Below are 20,095 nucleotides of genomic sequence, written 5' to 3' on the forward strand. Positions count from 1 at the left end.
CAAGCAATAATTAATGAATGTAAGGCTAAGGACAATGTCAATAATGAATAACAATGTCAATTCAATAAAAAAAATTCAAACAAAACTAATATATAAACTACATAAGAAGTGCTTAATAGACTGAGTACATGTTGAACAGATATACCTTAAGACCCCTCTTGAAAGATCCAAAGCACAGGAACGGATAGAACTGGGAAACTCATTCCACCAACATGGAACCACTGATGAAAAGAGTCATGAATTTGACCTAATGTTTACAGCTGGTTGACACAACAGACGCTCATCAGAGGATCGCAGTGGGCGGTTGGGGAAGTACATCTTGATCATTGAATTAAGATAGCAGGGAGTATATCCATGTCCTATAGGCCAAAATGAGAGATTTGAACTTATTTCTGGCCACTATGGGAGCCAGTGGAGAGTAACTTATTTCTGGCCACTATAGGGAGCCAGTGGAGAGTAACTAGGAAAGGAGTACATGTGTCCTCTTTGGCTGATTGGAGACAAGGCGTGCGGTGCAATGGGAACAACCGGTGCAATAAAAATGCTTCAGTTAATAAATCAGATAATGCTGTAATTCTTGCATCCTCAGATCCCATTTCAATCTGATAAAAGGGTTCGAAGACCAAATATGAGCTGAAAAACAATTGCTAGCGAGAAAAGAATTGCAATGGAAACCGAACAAAAGACATCAGACACTGAAAATGAGAGAGATTACAATTTAGAGCTATACTTCTATTACACTATCACCAAAAGTCCTTGAAGGGAAAAACCTGTCTGGCTAAATTAGATGCATATCTATTTAGGTATAGCCTATCAGTAATAACTCTCCAAACTTACGATGGCTTTTGTTTCCTTTGAAGTGGACACTGCCTATAAGACTTCTCTGCCATCGTTTTCAACGACTATTTAGGTGTTATGATCTTGGGTAGTCAGCATCACCTGTCTTCTGAGGTAAGGCACTCAGTTGCCCATGCATGCTAGCTTACGGATGCCCCCATCACTATGAACACACTGGTTGACGCAGGCAGAAATTGATTGCACCTTGGCATACCGCCCCACAAGTAGAAGTGTGTAAAATGTTTGATACTCTGCAAAAATTGGACATTGATCTTTGGTTTCATCCTTTCCCCCTGCATTTTTGCACAAAGGGATCTAACAGGTCTATAAAACCTGATTGGGGTAAGTGTGGATTGCCATTGGGGGCCTAAATGAAGGCTATTGTGATTCCGCAAAGGAACTAATCTGAATTTTCGATTATTGCCCGAATGCAGAACCCTTCACACTGATCAAATTGACACTATTTCGAACAATAGTCACAATGTTGGTCTTCAGCTTGAGTTATAGAATTAACATTGATGTTTATTGTAAAATATGTTTGGCTATAGGCCATTGTCACTGGTCCAAAAAGTCTGCCGTATTAATAGCTGTAGAACTCAGTTTGTAAATCACAGAGTTTGTAAATTCTTCACTATCAGTGACACTTACGATGTAGTACAGATTGTATTAATTGACCTCCAGTTACATACAACAACTATACACTTATTTACTATGCAGCAAATAAGGGGAACACTTAATAAAAGTAACTGACCATGAGGAAGCCAGATAAGGGAGATACCAGAACAAACTACTCGCATTACATAACACTGAACTTTGTGAAGTCTAATAGCCCACCTAATCACACAGGCAAATCATGGCAAAGGCCAGCAAATGACCTCAAATAGGCTGTTCAAAGATATCACACAGACTAACAACCAGCCATGAGTTCTCCCAATGATCAGCCAATGTCAAATATAAATCAAAGAGCCAAATGTACTCCTAGTTCTAATGGCAGACTGGAATGAGTTTAAAGCAGTGTTATTGTATTATCTGTGATATCGCATCTGGCAATGTCCGACGAGCCAATAAGACAATAAATACAGTGAGCCCATAAATGCGGCGTGTGTGTGGTGTCAGCATCACTTGAATCAAGATATCTTTTAGATAAGATGTATTTTTAACAGTGAACTTTGAATATCGCATTGATAGGGTAATGATTTTATGATGAGTTTGCAAATAGTGCTGTGCAAAGGCTGAAAGGCCCTTTGAAAGGATGCAACGCCTAATAAATGTCTAAATAAAGAGGCTAATGGCTCACATTACTTCTTTAGTTATTGTAGGCTAGTTGCTGTTTTCCCCATGTACTACAGATCAGACGTCCAAATTATGTGATTATGGCTTTGTCACTTTCCAGATAATGTTCTAATTCATTCGGTTCATTACATTCATTCATTTAAGTTCACTCTGTCACTCTTGGATGGTTGAATGAAAGTCCTTCACTCTCATTCAGTGAAAATTCAATGTATTTGAAGGATGCTGATGATGCAAAGCATGACATTTCTAGCTTGACTGGTACATAGCACAATGGAAAATGATGGCAATGTGGCTGGGCCATTCAATAATGTTATGTCCTCACTGCAAAGAAATGTCAATGCTGAAACAGGTCACATGCTGGAATTCCATGTGCAGTTCAGTCAATATCTCCTCCACGCAACAAACATGTTACCATCTCAAAACTTCAACAGTTTTGAAGAATAAACTTATCTTAGCCAGACTAAGAGATCTTATGACACACCATGCCACAAAAAGAGCATTAAGCATCTTCGAGTAGTTCAAAATGCAGCAGCGGGGATTCCTAGAAAACCAAAAGATCTGCTTTGGGGTTTGGAACTTGGGACCAAAGTACCAATCAGAGATTCTTCAACAATATATCCTCCTGACCTCTCAGATCTCATAAGAAAAATACTTTAATAGACACAGATACACATGCTACAACACAGCCTCTTATTCTCTGCTTTCTGACCATGTAAAGCCCATTGAGTTGCCCTATGTACAAATAAGAATGCAGTGTCATGCCTTGCCTCAAAGATAAGACATTTTGAAAATGTTGATTTGGCTTTTAAAAGGCTATGCAAACATCTTGAAACAACATAATTCTCCACAAATGCATTAAACACACTTTACTACTTCCAAGATAAAGTAGATACACAAACAACTGGAATGGCGTGATCTAAGACTAGCCAGGAATGTGAACTGTAACATTTCCAGAGTACCACTGCCTGCCCCTTACCTATCTTGAGTAATATTTTGTGTCATAACGTGTTATGCAAGAAAACTATACCTTTTAACTGATTTTGCTAACAATGGTGTGGACATCGTCTGTGTTATCATGACTGGCAATAATTGGCACATTCTTTTTTGGGTCAGAGGTTAGCCTCAATTTTTGCACTCCTCAAGATACCTTTTTGATTATTTGCTGGAAACTTAATCATAATACGTTAACAGAGATGGTGCTTCATATCTAAATTGGAAGATATATTTGGAAATGAATCGTGTATCTCAAAATTAGGCTATTAAACTTTCTTCACCCTGTTTATGAGACTATCTAGGTGGATCAGTGGTTACCATATTCACTACTGTCAAGAACAGTCAAGGGTCTGTCCCATTTTGAGGGTGTAACTGGAGAGGAAGCTAGCCTTACTGTAACTTGACATCAGGCCATGCTGGAGCAGAATATTGATACTGTACATGGCAAAACAGGGATTCAAGCATATCAGTAAACTAAATTCCTTAGAGACATGGGATGTCCTGGAATGTCACTTAGACCCAATGGAAAAAAAATCACTGAAGTACTGCAACGGCATATGGAAACAAGATAAAAGCTTTTATCTTTGAGGAGTGGGCTAAGAACCACAGTGGGGTGCTATGGTTTGAGTAAGCTGGCAAGTCAAGCCACTGTGTCCAGCAAATAATTGTTTTTGTTTGATTGTTTGTAAACTCAGGACATTGCTGTAAAAGAGCTTAATGATCAGTCAATTTCCCTCTAAATAAACAACAGTTATGATGCTGATGATGGTGATCTTGCACACCATTCTTTTCATTACAGAGGTTGCTTTACAAAATGCAGTCTTTGGTAGCTGAATTGCACATTTTTAATGTGTGAAATTCTGACAAACTTACAAATGTTATCATTTCAAATCAAGTTTGTTAAGAGTGAAATACTTTTGTCCACAATTTATAGTTTGATCTCATCAAATCACAGGAATGTGTTGATGCTCAAAGTGACTAACGGAATCCGGTTGTAAGATAAGCTTTCAAAAGATTTTTTTGTTTTTGTTTTTGTACAACTGCTAGTTTTGCATTCCATTCTGCTCTCCTCATTTGTAACAGACTAAACAGCTTATGTGCCGTAAGGTATTCTGACTTCATCGGCTGTTGTTCCAGACACGGATTAAGCCTAGTCCTGACTAGGCTCTTTTTCAGTGGAGAACTTCATTGAAGTTCTCTTTTAGTCTGGGACTAAGCTTAATCCATGTCTGGGAAACTGCCCTTTTATATTCAAAGCATTTTGTAAACAACGAAAAACAAAAATGAGTCATTGCAGTGTATGGATTGCATGTTTAACAACATTTACTTTATTTAAAACCTCTTACAAAAATGTTGAAAAATAAATAAATAGTGTGACTGGTGATGATCTTTCCCTTAATGAATAATTATTAATAAATTAATACATTTCTTAAGCAGCATTTCTTAATAAGCATTTCTTACATTTCTTACTGGAAGCATCCAGACATGCTACACACTTCTTGAACTTGACAGAAAAGGAGGTCCGGGTGTTATCAGTGAGATACGGACTGCTATTAAAAACAGTAAATCCAAGTTATATTAACCATTCTTTCCCTCACATACTGTATTTCTGTGAAAATTGACATACAATATCAAACAGATGTTGAGAAAGGCATGTTTGTCCATAAGACAAGAGGCACTTTACACCATAGCAACAGATCTCTGTCAGTCACCACGGTAAATCATTGTTTTACAAAATCAGTGCTTTGCACTGTAAGTAATGTCCACTGGCATTCAGACTTTTGAATCGTCGTCCTTCACTGGCTCTTTGTGGTTGAGGCTTGAGGTGAGGTTCTCATAATCAGATGGCATGTCGAAGAACAGTTCGTCATCAAAGCAGAAGTCGTCTGAGAACGGCGCCAGGAAAGGAAGCTTCATGACCAGACCGGTCAGCACACCACCGACCGCTGCCGCTGCTATGGTGGAAAAAATGGCCGCCACCTGGTAGAGAGCCTGCGTTTCAGCTGTGCGACCCAGGCCCGCCTTGAGCCCTGGGATCAGCTGCTGGAGCTCCAGAAGTTTGGGGTCTCCCTCAACGGGGGCGCGATGAGTAAAGATTTGGTACATGCTGGGGCCATAGGTCTCTTCGGAGGCCAGGAGGATGGCGCAGATACCGGCTAGGCAGGATATGAGGCCAGTCAGCCCATGGAGGTTGTGGATGCCGCACATGTCTTGAATCCTCAGGCGACGGGCGAGGAAAGGAGTGAGATACTTGTAGCCTAGCATGCAGGCTGTGCAGCCTATCATCCCCAGGGCATAGGCGGCCACCGGGGAGATCATCATATCAACAGAGGCCCCGACTGTGACACCTCCAGCCAGGGTGACATTCTGCACGTCGGCCATTGTGATCTTGCCCCTCTTGTTGAGCATGGTGGAGAGGGCGAAGGCAGTGAGTGTGGAGGCGCTCAGCCCGATGAACGTGTGGAGGATGGCCCTGTGCTGGTCATCCCCTTTGTGGGTCAGCGCCGAGTTGAAGGAGGGCCAGAATACCCAGAGGAACAGAGTCCCCAGCACAGACAGGATGTCAGACTGGTAGCTGGTGTGCTCCTTCGGGTGACCGTTGTTAAGCGAGGGCCGGTAGAGCACAAACGTGACCCCCAGGCCAAAGTAGCAGGCGAAGAGGTGGATAAGGATAGACCCACCAGCGTCATTGATCTTCAGGTACTTGAGCACTGCCCACTCAGTGATGGAAAACACAGGGATTTCCAGGATGGCCATCACCAGGAGCTGCACCGGACTGGTCTTCCCCAGGACGGCGCCGAAGGAGATCAGCACAACGGCGCAGGCGAACTCGGCGTTCAGAAGGTTGATCACGCCCAGGTGAATCTTTCCGTCGTGGTAGAACTGGAAGTAGCCCTGCACCAGGATGGCCCACTGGATGGCAAACGTGGCCGTCAGGAAGTTGAAGACCATACCACTGAAGCCATAGAAACGCAAGAAGGCCAGCAGGCAGCCGAAGCCGATGAAGATCATGACCTGCACGTCTGCAAAGTAGGGATAATCCCTGTACATGGAGTTGTCCATGGGATTTGTGAGATTGTTCTGAAATTTAGCGTTGGCATTGTCATCGTAGGTTACAAAGCCAGCATACAGGCCCAGGAACACCACCTCTGACACAAACACCAGCACCGGCAGGCGCACCCTGAGGCTCGTGGCTTGCTTCATCATCGCACTGACAGCAGCGATCACACACTGAGATGGACGCTCCCCTCTCCCCTGCTTTTATACAGGACTGACTGATAAACAGGGCCGCTGGCAATAGCAGAGCTTGCGTACGCTCCGCGCAGGACTCCACAGGTCCCACATGCCCTATGAGAACATGAGGTTTTGGACTTCGACCCTTTTAATTACCCACCGACGCATTGTGACAGGCCAGCAAATTTGTCAGAATTGCACAAGATAATCTGATTAATAATGAAATGGCCACTGATGGTGTTGGAGGAAGTGGCAGTGAAGCAAATGATGTGAGGGTGTCTCTTTTGTTTCGGAAATATCTCCAGAATGGGAAAGGAGTGATACTTATTTTCAGCCTAATAGAGAAGTCTGAGTTGATTCAAAGTGAAAATAAAGACCTTCGAGTATTTCATGATTTAAGACCTCATACAGTGCCAAAGAAAAGGCTTGAGCTATTATTTCCCCAAAGGTATACTGCTGTGAAATAGACTGCAAACAATGTCTTCATCTCCAAACCATTATGCATTCAAATAAATTAAGCACAAATGAGCCAAACAACCTAGTAAATTATCTTTGTCTCACTAAACAGCAGTTTTGTGAATTAGCATTTTGGTATCATAAAAAAAAAAGAAAATCATTTCCAGAGTTCTGTAAAACCTTGAGCTGCAAACCTCCACTCATAAAATATCTCCCAAGTTTTCTATTGACATCTTGTGGAGAACTGGAAGAACAGCATCTATTTGATCATCTGCATTGAACTGCTTACCTCCCATTAGCTGCACAATAATCCTGGGCACATGCATTGAGAAATGAAGTTTGATCATGTTATGCCTGCAAGTTGGATATGTTAGGCAGGCCTACACTTTATAAATCATGGGAAGCATATCAAACTGACAGCTGCACTTTACCTTCATAAGCTGGTCCTCCAGACAGAGTTGACTTCAACCTCCGACCCCTTGAGAACTGTGGTTAGTAGGCTATAATTTCCAAACTTCTCATTTTTAAACAGGGCTACTGGACATATTGTCCAGATGGATGTTGGTATTGGTCAGTTTAAAAACCTGAGTTGTTCAGCAGCCTCTGTACCAGATCACGTGGATTTGCTGCTTGTTGAGGCAAGAATCAAGGATGTTTTTTTCCCACAATGCACTGCATTGCCAACGTAGACAAACTGGTGCTGAATCGTCAACATGGCTACCGGTGTCTGAGCTCTTTCTTATTTATCTTACTAAATTAACAGAACATTTAATTAAAGAATAGTTTTGACAACACAGCCAATGAAATATTACACTCACGCAAATCGAGCATTGTTGTAAGTTACTGATATAGCAAGGTAAGACATCTGAAGATAAATGTTTTGTTACCTATGCTAACACTAACACAAGAACATCTCTGCTGTCAAGCTAGCTAGCAAGAAGGTTCAAATGCCTCGATACCGAATTAACTATTTGTCCAGTGCATGTTGGACTTGGATTTCTTTTTTTGCATATCTTCATATTTCGGTGTCGTAGATTGTTTGAATTGATTTTCATAAACTGGCTGGTCTCTCTGCCAGCCAGTTTATGCTAACGTATTACCTTCATGCCCTGTGTTTGTAGGCGAGCTACCTGTGGTGAGGTGGCACATTACTGTATGTTCATGTTAGCGTTATTTAGTTTGACTCCGTGTCATTGTCGTCTTACGTATTTAAAGCCATGAAAGCAAACACTAAGCGCTAAGCACAACTGCAGTCGTAAATTGCTTGCTCTAACTAAATGTCAGTGTGTAATGTTAGCTGTAACAAAAGCACTAACTACGTGTCGTGAAGACGGTCACTGTAGTGCGATCTATGACTCACAAGTTTTTGACATTCTTATCTTGGGGCCTCTTCAGTAAAGCATATCCTCGATATTCTCCAACTCTCTGGTTGCTATAACATTCTGTTCGGTATGATTTGCTAAAATGATTCAACCGTCAACGATTGCTAACCCTATCGACACTGATTGTATTCGTTTAGGAGAAATGGCTAGTCCAAGGACCAGGCGAGTGCTGAAAGAAGTGAGAACAAACGATGGGAACAACGTGAGTACTGTTATTCCCTCAAATTGGTATTAGCGCAAGGAATATAATACGTCTTCCTGTGGTTTATTAAAGTCAGACGAGCCTGGCAGGCTTCCTTCAGCCTACCCGTCCAACTGTGTGCCTTTGTCTCCCTGTAGATCTGTTTCGAATGTGGTGCATTCAATCCGCAATGGGTGAGCGTGACCTATGGGATATGGATATGCCTTGAGTGCTCTGGAAAACATCGTGGCCTTGGAGTTCATCTCAGGTGTGTATACTTCTCCACTTGATTTTGCTGTCAGTCCTGCTGGTGACTATTTATCTTTAGACATCATTGGTGAGATGGCGTTACTTTTCCATGGAAAAAGGCAATATGATAGGTTTCCCAGAACATATCCCTGTGTAATGCACAAAGCTCTTATCATGCATTTTCCCACAATCTTTAAAAGTACAGTCAGCAACCTTTCATATAGAGAATGTTTTGTAGACTTGTTGGTGTTTAGTACGTTAATTACACATGGAATTGGCCTCATTAGCATGGAAGAGAGATAGACTGTTGATCTGAAATCTCAGCAACCTTTCTCCATAGACTCAGAGACAGAGTGCTTGGATGAAGAGACATTTCCACTAAGAGAAAATACTAATTGTCCAATCACATTTTCTATGTCAACTTTCCATTTTGGTGGCGAATCACTTAGACAAGATGTGCAATTGAAACACTGCTTTAAAAAAATATTAATTTACTTTGTGATATTCTCATACTGGTCCTCATGATATTTTAGATGAATCCCGCTAAATAGTCAAATCACTATTTTGTTGTGTCTGGGAAAATATGCTAATCATATTGGCAATGTAGCAATATTTATACATCTAGCAATAATTCTAGTAATGCATTGTTATAAATGTCATAGAAATGTTTTTAACAATATTGGAAATTTACAACTGCTAAGGGCATTGATGATTGCAAAGCGAGGTGACGTGGACTACATGTTTTGTGGAAAAACTGTGATGTATGTTATGTCTCTATTGCATTGACTATAATAATTGTATTGTCTAATTATTTTCAGCTTTGTTCGCTCTGTCTCCATGGACAAATGGAAGGACATAGAGCTGGAGAAAATGAAAGCTGGAGGCAACGAGAAATTCCGGCTCTTTCTGGAGCTGCAGGACGACTACGATTCCACCTGGAACATGCAGGAAAAGTACAACAGCAAAGCTGCAGCGTTGTTCAGAGACAAGGTACATTGATTTCTGGTTGCATTATATGTGATAAGTTTCTTTCTTGTCTGGAAAACATATTGATTGATTGCATAGCAAGAAAGGCAATACATGCACAACTGAAATGGGGTCCCCAATTCTGCGTTTTGTGTTTATCTGTCTGGTGGAGGAATGGTCTGAGTGAATGCATGACCTTATTCATACATCTTTGTAGTAACTGCTTACTAGTATACCATACATTCCAGTGAAAGTATATATAGATTAAATCTCTGAATAGCAGAAGGAACAGTCCTCAGTAATTGAGGAGTATTTTGAGAGTAATTGAGAGAATTGTCCAATTTGTAGTATGATAGGCCCTGGACAGAATTCTGTCCACCTGACTTCTGTCTGCCTTGTTGCAGGTTGCCACTCTTGCAGATGGAAAGGATTGGTCCATTGAAGATAGCTCTGCTAAAAACTGGACACCACCACAACCGAAGATGGGATTGTCTTCCTCACACCGGTACACATGCTAAGATAGCAGACGTTTCAATACAATCTCTTGGGAAAGTGCATATAGATATATAGATGGATAGATACGTTATTGATCCCCAAGGGGAAATTCAAGATATAGTAATGCTGCCAGTTTTGAAAGCATTTTTTTCTGTTCTCCTAATTGTCTTCTCTCAGCAGAAATAGTTATTTGCTGGAAGTTGTTGCGTTTTTGTTCTTGTTGTAAACAAATCACATTTTGCTGATGGTCAATGTGTTCGAATTGACCTTGCTGTTTTGCAGCAGCTCAGCTGGCCCGGGGCAAAACTCTGGCAACCCCTCAGACAAAGCCTTTGAGGACTGGCTGAGTGATGATGTCAACTCGTACCAAAGGTTGGTGTCTTGCCTGTCTTGAAGTAGACCGACATATGTGGAATAATTTGTTCATAGTACAGTGGATACTCCTACTCTTGTTGTTGTTGCCCTGCAACTTGCTGGTGTGTGTGTCTGTTTACAGTGGAGGTGGGTATAGTGGTGGTCAAGATAATCGCTATGTTGGATTTGGTAATACAGTCGACCCCCCCAAGAGGGATGAGGATTTCCTGAATAATGCCATGTCCTCAATTTATACGGTAAGTTGAAAGAAATGTGCCTGAAAGAAATGTGCCTGGCAGAAATGTGTGTAAAAATGCCGACTTTCAGCATTTTTTTTAAAAAAAAAGTGCTTGAAAAATTACAGATTTTAGTGTGCAAAGGCATTTAGTTTGTGTTTGCTTAAGTTTAATCTTAAAATGGACAGGGTTACCATGGGTCATGGAATTTCTGGAATATCATGATTTTTTTTTGGAATATCATGGAATTTTGGAAAGTCTTTTCCAGACATGGAAAGTATTCAAGCATTTTTGGGGCAAAGTCATGGAACATCGGGGATTGTTTTCAAGCAGCTTAACATTTACTCACCAAAATACATTAATACCATACTGTACATTTTTCAGACACAGAATTTGTGTACATCTGCTTATTAGCTTTACTACTTGCTTGAGTTTATTCAATTCCATTTATTTGTCTCCTCCTCTTGAAAGCTATGCAGCTGCTCTGGAGTTATTGATCGTTATACTTTATTGTATCATTCATTATATATTAAGTCCTGGAAATTCAGGGTTTTTTAGGAAGGGGGAGTCAGGGAAAAGTCAGGAAATTTTACACATGACTTAGAGTGGGAAGCCTGGATGGAGTTTACCGATTAAATGTGCCTGCACCTCTTTTGTCCTGAGTGAAATGAGTAAAAAGCTATGTTCTGTGTTTGATGCAGGGCTGGAGCAGTTTCACAGTTGGTGCGAGCAAAATTGCATCTGTTGCTAAGGACAATGTAAGTATCTGTGTACATATTTCCGCTTGAGTGGAGTTAGAACATGGAAACACCAGCTGTTCTACCGGCTAGACTTCCTATGGAGAGGAATGAGGAGAACCGATAAAAGGCCATTATAATTAGGGATGCACCGATCCGACTTTTTCAGTCCCGATACCGATACCGATGCCTGGGCTCTGCGTATCGGTCGATATCCGATACCGATCCGATACCATTGTTAATTAATAAACTGTATACCTCACCATGTGGAAAAGACTAAAGGCATCAGGCTTGACTTCATTCTTCAGTCTTTCCCTAACTAAACATTACTTTCCTAAAAAAAATCTAACAAAATAACACTTAGATATAAAGGTAATGTATTATTATTAGTATTAGTATTATTATTATTAGTAGTAGTAGTATTATAATTATCATCATCATTATTGATTATATTACTAGTATTAAAAATAAACAGTTGTACACCAGCAGCAACTTGGAACAGCATTCAAATTCAAGTTCACAGTTATTACTAAATAATAAATCTAACAAAAAACAATTTTGCAGATAAAAATCCCATATTAGTGACATACATTGAAACACCCCTGCCAAAATGGTGTCACCCGCGAAACCCCTCTATTTACTCATAGTGGTACGGTCCCGCAGTTTCCCCACGATAAACTAATGAGTTCACACGGAGTTTGAATGGTGGTAAACGGTAGAAGTTGTACGTTTTATCTAATAAATGATACGTTTTTAACAGCCAATTTGAACATTTGCATGTCTTTATACCAAGAACAGTTTATACAGATGAGATGAAAATGACAATGTGTTTAGTTTGAGTAGCCTATTTTGTTGACTGTTACACATTAACGTGTTGCCTAAATACAAAACGCATGAAGATCGTAATTAATCTATGACAAATGGTGGTTATATTCTTTTGATCCTATGACATAAATTTGGTATCTGTATTTATCCCATCCATGAATTTAGACACTCAGAGCACACAGTGAGGTGAGGCACACTCTAACCCGCAGCAGTGAGCTGCGCTAAATGGCTGGTTGCGCGTCATGGCTCAGCCTTTTTTTGAGACTATATTGAATTCGGATCGGCCCATGGATCGGCTCATTTTTTCCGATGCCCGATCCAGCTATTTTGTTCATATCGGGGCCGATATCCGATCCAAATATCGGATCGGTGCATCCCTAATTATAATGAAAAAAATCGAATTGACATTGAATTGGCTGATCTAATTATGATATTTTATTACATTTGTAACTGACAAATCAGTTTATGGCTATCAGGTGTTTATTGGAAAAACTGAGATATTTCTGTAATATACAGTAACATGAAAAAGAAGGTCCACAGACATGCTCTTCGTCTACTTGAATGTATTTGAGTTAAATCCCAAAGTGTGTGGACTGGCTTTTTCATGCTGGATCTTTGACTTTTGGCTCTTGCACCTTCATGTGAATGTGCGCATGTTCCCAAACTAAATGTGTAATACATGTAACAACGTATTTATTCTTCTCTCTTGACAGACTGTAAAACTTGCCAACCAAGCAACTCTGAAGGTATGTGAGGTTGCTGAAATGGTATAATATACCATCTATTGTCATTTTTGTCACCAGAGTGTTAAAAGTAAAGTAGCTACGATTCCACACTATGCATTAATCACTGAGGTTTCTGTGTGGACATAGTTTATGCTGCTAAATAGTGTGAAATCTGAGAATGTCTTCCCAACTGTATAACTTTGCATTGCTTTGACTGGAGTATAATAATATGGCATGGTCTTATCTAGGTCTATTCAATTTTAACTGTATGAGTGTCGCTTTTCCTAACTCTCTCTGCCTACTGTGGATAAAGTTGAGGGGCTACAAGCCACCTCCTGAGCCGGTAAAACCATTAATAGTGCATGGCTCTCACTAGTTCGCCGTTATATGTTCAATCGCCCTCAGTAGTTTTATGTTCAGTCTTGTCTACACAAATGCACATTTCATTTGTCTGTTCTGTTCCGTTGCTGTAAGTAACTTCTGCTGTTTACTGGCTGCATCTCATTTGTGAATGGATGTTTAATTCTGTTCTCTGTATATGAGTAATTGGCTGCGTTCAGTGTACTTTTGTCTTAAGTTTCATGCATATTTATCGACCAGATGGATGCTCTATGTCCTGAGAGTAACTGGGCACATATTGATGGGGCAGCCCTTTTACTTGTGATATTTTTGCCCTAGGTTCCATCTAAATGTGACATATGTTTGTTAATTTAGGACTTTTTAGCATCTCAACAGTCTCACACCGAAAGATTATTAAAGTACCACAATGTAGGAATCCCCCATTTCGTCAGTTTTACAGTGTTTAGTACGAAGGAGGTACCAAATTCGTCTGAAACTGACGAATAGGGCATGCTACTGCCCGCGATAACAATGTTACATATTCCATTATCTGCCATTTTGGGCGCACATCGGCATTCAGATATGTCCGATGCTCAATTTGCCTTTGTGTTACTCAGTCACATGTATCCAAATGCGTTTGAAGCCATTATTACAAACTACATTATGTTGTTTCAATGAGCTCTTCATACAATATCTCAATTGATTCTCCAGTCCAACTAATTTGACAACAGAATCAGAACACAGACTCTGAAGAATATGGCTATTGATCTCCTTGCTGTAAGCTAAATAGGGTCGGAGACTCAATCAAAGGCCATGCTGTGTTTTGAAATAGGAATATTCGTTGCCAGGGTAACTTGCACCTGTATCCAGACTCAACATGCCCCAAAAGCCTTACCTTTACAAGTGCCTTCACTAATCCTGTCATGAGTATCCATTTGATCATCATTCACTAACCCACCATTGCCGTCATTAGCTGTGGTGATTCTCTGCCCGGTCACCGGCATGCTGTGTCGAAGAGAATGCTGCCCCCTCCGACCTGTTCATCTTTGTATGTTGAATGAGTGAGTGTGGATTGTGAATGTGACTTCCTTCACCCGTCTTCTCTTTTTTTCACTCCCAACTAGGCATCAGAGTTAGGCCAGACATTAAATGAGAATGTTATCAAACCGACCCAAGAAAAGGTAACACTGTTGTTTGGCGTCTGTGGTGATTTGGTGGTGGTGGGTCAGAATTACGTAGTTAAGAGGTTAATAGAGCCTCTAGTCTAGTTGCTATTGTATAGGGTTTTTTTACCCTGATCTATGACCTTGAATCAATAGATGACAAAACAGAAGACCACTTTTTAGGATAACAACCCCAAATCAGAAAAGGTTATGATGTGTAAAATGCAAATAATGCAAAATGCAAATTTTGCAGTGAAATATGGATTTACAAGATTTGCAGATTATCATTTTACACAACATCCCAACTGTTTCTGATCTGGGGATGTACCGATATCCTGGAACACCTAGAGTAGATGCTGTTTTGTTGGAATGATCTAAACGGTCATCTAAAGTTTTATTTTTCTTCCATTTGACATTTTACATTCAACAAAAATATTGATGCTTTGATCATTCAGTTGTCTTGTCTTTCATACATTACTTTGACATGCCATTTATTAGTTTGTGTTGTCACTAAGGTTTCTCCCCAGATTGCAGTGCTTGGCCATTACCTTTTGGGTGATTGAGCTTCATCATGACATTAATACGGCTTTGACTTGTTTAGGTAAAAGAGGGGAAGTTGCTTGACGAAATGACTGTGAGCCTCTCTGGGTTTGCCTCAAAGGTAGGAGACAGAGGCACAAGCCTCTGAACTAACCCGTAACCAGCCTTCTTTGTGGCATAGACATGGGCATTGATATAAAGTTAACTAATCAACCTGGCTCAGACTCTGATTGTGGTGAAACAGTGCCCTCTAGTGGCAGTCCGTCTCACCGCCAGATTTGCACCATTTGAACTATTAGTACCATTTGATCAGAGGTGATGTCGCTGGAGAGATGGCTCTCTCAAGACAGAGCTGTAACTCTCACATAAGGGACTGAGGCAGTAAAATAAGCTAAGGTGAATATCACGTAGATGTTTTTTTGGAAATACATAGTCATTCTGCCCTTGTCTGTGATCGTCAAAGGAGGCTGGCTTGGGTGCATCATTGCTTATGCTTGAGATCTAATCAAATGTTCCCCACTTCTTTTTATTGCTGCATTGTAATGCCAATGGTGAGTACCAGTGTGGTGTCGGCACCAAGTTGGATTTGTTACCAACCTTTTAGTGAAATGAGTTCTTTAATTTAGATAATTAGTACCACAAAATATTGAAGAAGTTAAATTGTGTGAGGCTGTGAGCTTTGCTTAATTAGCCTGCCTGTGTATGTATTGCTGTCTTTAGGCTGTATCAGAAACTTGTTTGCTGCAGTATAATCTTGAGGTTAATGATGCTAAGATAAGTTCTTTTGAAGTAAAAAATAGATAAATAAATAAATAAAAAGTCCTCAGGAGTTTCCTTGTTTTGGGTTCAGATCCAGGGGGCAGGAGCTAAGGGCTGGAAGGACATGTCGCAGTATCTCAGCGGCCAATCGGAGAACTCCGCCGACGGGTATGAGAAACACCTCCACACCTTCTCCGACCTTCTCCCTCTCTTCCGCACTCTCTTGACCCCCGCAGCCTGGGACCAAAACCATTAGCATATAAGTGCTCATTGGAACATTACTTAGCGGTAAAGTGTTCTCCTCGGAGACTCGAAGGAATCAGGCACAGCTCATAATTAAGTATGAGCGAGCTAATTTGCTCCCTTCGTGCCACATTAGCGAAGGGAGTGGGGGGTGGTGGTGGTGGTGGTGGTGGGGGGTGTCTGAAAGGATGCAATTATTCTGTTTTGGTGCTCGTATCTGTTCAATCATCTGTTGTGGTTATTGTTGTTGTTTGTTTATTTCTTCAGTGGCAGCTATTAACCCATCTCACCTGTCGCTAGATGAAGATATCATGTGAAGTAGACGGGGCACGATGCTACAGACAGCACTGGCGGCTAAAAGAGGTCAATGTTGTTTACTTTCTTACCCCGTCCCTCTGCTCCACAGGTCCGTAGGTGACGGCTACCAGAACATGGACTCGTCGGTGGGCTACCAGAACAGCGGCGGCGGGGCGGAGCAAGAGGGCTGGGAGACCTTCGGCAGCGGCTCCAAGCCCAAGAAGTCGCCCAGCAGCGACAGCTGGACCGTCGCCGACAACTCGGCCGGCAAGAAGAGCTCCGACAGCTGGGACAACTGGGGCTCGGAGGGCCAGCCGTCCAACAACAAGCACAGCACCGGCGACAGCTGGGAGACCTGGGACACCAACTGGGAGAGCGCCGGCGGCGGCAGCGACAACAAGGCCAAGAAGAGCCCCGCCAAGCCGGTGGAGGAGTCCTGGGACAATGCCGAATGGTAGAGTGAACGCCCTGGAGGAGGGCCGTGTCGCCTCTGCTCTGAAGGTGGGCTGCAGTCACCTTGACAAACATACCAATTGTGTCAGATGTGTGAAAATGTGTTATGATTTTGTTTGTTTTGTTTGTTTTGTTTCCTTTTTGATGCCACAAAAGTGAAAGGTTATTTTAGGGTAGTGTAATCTGTTAAAGACTCCCCCCCCCCCCCCCCCCCCCCCCCAACCCGCCCCCCAGTGTGTGCAGATTGCCTTTCTCTAATGATACCGTTCGCTTTTCGCGATGCGTCTTCACTCCCAGAGGTACTGATAGCAACACACTGCAGGGTTGTAGTAGTTTGTTCCTTTTTAGTTCTCTCACACGTCAGTGTTTCCTTTCAACACAGCAGTCTGTGCTGGAGCCAGAATGCTGTTTTTTCATCAGCTTCACAGAAGACAGCAACATGTGGACCAGTTTCAGCTTTAGTGTTTCATGTATTTGAAGTCTTCAGTGAACCTGTCTCACATATTTTTCTAAAGATATTTTTTTGTTCATGTCCTGAAGTCAACTCTATTTTTTTCTAAAATATTTTTTTTCTTCTTCTATTTTTGTGTTTTGACAGCTCCCAACCTTTCTCTGATGAATCTAAATTGTATCAGTAGTGTTGTGTAGTTGTTTTGAGCGCATTTGACGTTTTTCATCCACAATTTTGCACCATCTCATCATCGCCTGCTCTCTCTTTGGGGAAAAAAAAAAGTAAGGTTTCATCCCTGCAAAGACTGTAGGATCCATTTGAAGAAAGCTGCTGACTTCAAAGGAAAGGAAGTAAACAAACTAGCAGCATAAAAGGGGAGGGGTCCTATCCCTACCTGATCCACCTGGTTCGACTTAAAAGTCTATACCCACTGAAAACCCAGAGCCATACTTGTTCAGTGGATGTTGTGGACAACTCTTGTGTGCGTGTGTGTGTGTGCGCGCATGTATGTGTTGTATGATCATATGTTTATTTATATATAGCATCTGTTTTTTTTGTTTTGTTTTTAACTGATTTCCTTTCGAGCACCAGAGATGCAGACGTACGGACCTCAGCTTATACCCTCCCTTGTGACTGATCGCATGCGTATGCTGCAGAAAAAGAAAAAGAGCCGTTATCGCTACCACGGTGATCGTTTGTGACCTCGGCATTTTAAACACCCATGTCTAATGTTAATTCAAGGCAATGCGGAGACTCTTTTCCGTGTCGGATGACTTCTCAGAGTCAATGTTAAGTGTGTCTCCACTGTCTTTGTACAGTCCCAGCGCGAGTTATGTCTCAGGGCGAAACTCTGCTGGTGTCAATGCAACAAGGCTTTCTTCATGGAGGAGGAAAGTCCTGGCTGGCATGATGACCAGTATTTGCCCTTGGTGATGTTTTGTGCAGTAGGTGGAGAAGTCCAATGAGAGAGATGTTTCATATGTGAAATGCCTTTTTTGCCCATGCGTTGTTGTCAGCATCATCTACTTGCTCCTTGTCTTGGGGGAAAGGATCTGACTGATGAATATGTTGAAATATTTGAAAAAAAACAAACAAACAAAAAACTCACAGAAGGCTTCTTTTGAGGCAGCGTTACCACAGCATTTGTGGGGGATCCCTGACGAGAGGGATTTGTACATATTTGTGCAAGCGGATGGATTGTGTATCGCTAACTGCCGTGCTTTTTCTAAAGCATCACCTGTCGAGCCCATCCACTCCAAGTGCAGCCTGGCTCTGTGTGTGTCTGAGGTGTCGGTGCATGTTTTTTTACAGCCATTAGATCGGTGTTGTGTGTCTGTCGAAACGCAGGCCGGAGTCAACGTGATGTGCCCCTTAATGTTTCCATTCGTTGATTCAGGTGTGTAGATGAGGGGGTAGTATGCGGTCGTCTGCATGTTTTTATCCGTTGCGTGAGACTGACACACCTTCTGGAAATGCATGCTTTTTCAAAACAAAACAACAAAAAAAGAGAGATATAATTAAATAATGGAAAAAAAATGGAATGAATGTGGAAAAATAGTGAGACGTAAAAACCTGGTGCATTGTTTGGAGGATATTGAATACTGAAATATTGTGCAATGCTTGTATTGTGCATCCTGTACCTGAGTTGAACTATTTAATATAAAACAGAGCCTTAAAGAGCTGCTGTTGTGATACTTTGCAAAACAGATAGCTTGGCTGTGCGTGCGTGCGTGTGTGTTCGTTCGCGTGTGTATGTGTGTGTGTGCACGTGTGTGAGTACACCTGCCTGAGTGGATGTATGTTGCTTATTTGCCATGAATGTTTGGATGGAGTCTAGAAATTCTATATCTGAAGAAATTACCAAACTCAGTCAGTTGATATGATGTTTTAATTTCCTCTCATTCTCAATAATTTAAACAGTGCTGGTTCTTTTATACTGTATTTTTTATTTTCTGAAGTATATCACATATTTATATACAAATAGTTAAAGGAAAATAACATAGATCATGGTGATGTAACCTTAAAGGTCTATGTCTGGAAAGATATCATTGAATGCTCTTTATTTTTCACTCTGTCTTTAACATGGAAATCAAAAATATTGTTGATTAACTAAGTTTTTAATAAACCAGCTGGGGTATTGTATGGTTTGTTGTTAACTTCAAACACTTAATATTTCTGTATTCTGGCAATTCCAAGATTATTCGTGTTGTCGTCATTGTAAATTTGATCCATTTCAACATCCTAAAACAAATGCTATTTTTCAATGTAAACATAATGACAGAAATAATTGAGTAGCGCATTTAATATCGTACCTAAGTAGGCCTATATGTTTTATGTTGAAGTATTTACGTGATGGTGCCGCTGTGTATTTGCGTTTTCATTCATACTGCCGCCATCCCCACCACTCCCCTCAAATAACAAGCACGCTTTCTACGTGGTTATAAACAAGGTGGAACTGAAAATACATGTTTTGGTGTGCAACTTTTCATTCCTCAAAACCCTGTCTGAAAGTTGTGTTGTGCAAAGCTGGCCAAGAGCCTTTGCAGTGTCATTGAAGTTCATAGGTATGTCTTCTGAGAAAATAAAGAAATGTATATGAATTAAATGTTTGTTCTTTGGCTTTTGTATACATCTTGGGGGGTCTAAACTAAATGTAAACATTTTTTTTCTTGTGCAACACTGACTGCGCACAGCCCAGTATGTGAAATTCTCTTGTATTCGCGGGACGCACATAATTAGCCAGAAGTTGTCTTGGAATCGCGGTAAATATTCTGATTCAAATGATGATGTTGCTGTCTTTGGATTCATATGTGTTTGCCCTCGTTGTCGTGAATGGCACAAATGGCAGCCATAGAAGCGAGTCTTCGCAGCCAGTGGCAACTCAGAA

The 20,095-nt window shown here is 41.2% G+C and overlaps 2 protein-coding genes across 4 annotated transcripts; one reads left to right on the forward strand and one right to left on the reverse strand.

Moving 5' to 3' along the window:
* Positions 1–4,484: 4,484 nt before the first annotated feature.
* LOC134092743 (ammonium transporter Rh type B-like) lies at positions 4,485–6,368 on the reverse strand. Its single transcript, XM_062545791.1, has one exon. The coding sequence runs from the start codon at positions 6,328–6,330 to the stop codon at positions 4,897–4,899; it is 1,434 nt and encodes a 477-aa protein (XP_062401775.1). The 5' UTR covers positions 6,331–6,368; the 3' UTR covers positions 4,485–4,896.
* Positions 6,369–7,513: 1,145 nt separating this feature from the next.
* Positions 7,514–19,813, forward strand: arfgap1 (ADP-ribosylation factor GTPase activating protein 1). Of its 3 annotated transcripts, XM_062545792.1 has the most exons (14): positions 7,514–7,669; positions 8,333–8,397; positions 8,535–8,644; positions 9,444–9,615; positions 9,996–10,096; positions 10,369–10,458; positions 10,583–10,697; positions 11,378–11,434; positions 12,952–12,984; positions 14,427–14,483; positions 15,067–15,126; positions 15,856–15,932; positions 16,414–16,805; positions 17,356–19,813. In XM_062545792.1, exons 2-13 carry the CDS (start codon positions 8,338–8,340, stop codon positions 16,760–16,762), a joined length of 1,281 nt encoding a protein of 426 aa, XP_062401776.1. In that variant the 5' UTR covers positions 7,514–7,669; positions 8,333–8,337; the 3' UTR covers positions 16,763–16,805; positions 17,356–19,813. The 3 variants fall into 3 exon arrangements, with proteins under 3 accessions (XP_062401776.1, XP_062401777.1, XP_062401778.1); XM_062545793.1 differs by lacking the exon at positions 17,356–19,813 and having other exon boundaries at positions 10,372–10,458; positions 16,414–16,957; XM_062545794.1 differs by lacking the exons at positions 14,427–14,483; positions 15,067–15,126; positions 17,356–19,813 and adding an exon at positions 13,277–13,306 and having other exon boundaries at positions 15,862–15,932; positions 16,414–16,957.
* Positions 19,814–20,095: the final 282 nt, after the last annotated feature.

This window comes from Sardina pilchardus, chromosome 9, assembly GCF_963854185.1.
Source record: "Sardina pilchardus chromosome 9, fSarPil1.1, whole genome shotgun sequence".
NCBI lineage: Eukaryota > Metazoa > Chordata > Actinopteri > Clupeiformes > Clupeidae > Sardina > Sardina pilchardus.

What these genes read in the sequence shown, in the direction of transcription:
- LOC134092743 (XM_062545791.1), bottom strand. Translation starts at nt 6,330, where the DNA reads ATGATGAAGCAAGCCACGAGCCTCAGGGTGCGCCTGCCGGTGCTGGTG.
- arfgap1 (XM_062545792.1), top strand. Translation starts at nt 8,338, where the DNA reads ATGGCTAGTCCAAGGACCAGGCGAGTGCTGAAAGAAGTGAGAACAAAC. An exon ending in GGCCTTGGAGTTCATCTCAG is followed by an intron (nt 8,645 to 9,443) that starts GTGTGTATACTT and finishes AATTATTTTCAG; the next exon opens with CTTTGTTCGCTCTGTCTCCA. An exon ending in GGATTGTCTTCCTCACACCG is followed by an intron (nt 10,097 to 10,368) that starts GTACACATGCTA and finishes GCTGTTTTGCAG; the next exon opens with CAGCTCAGCTGGCCCGGGGC.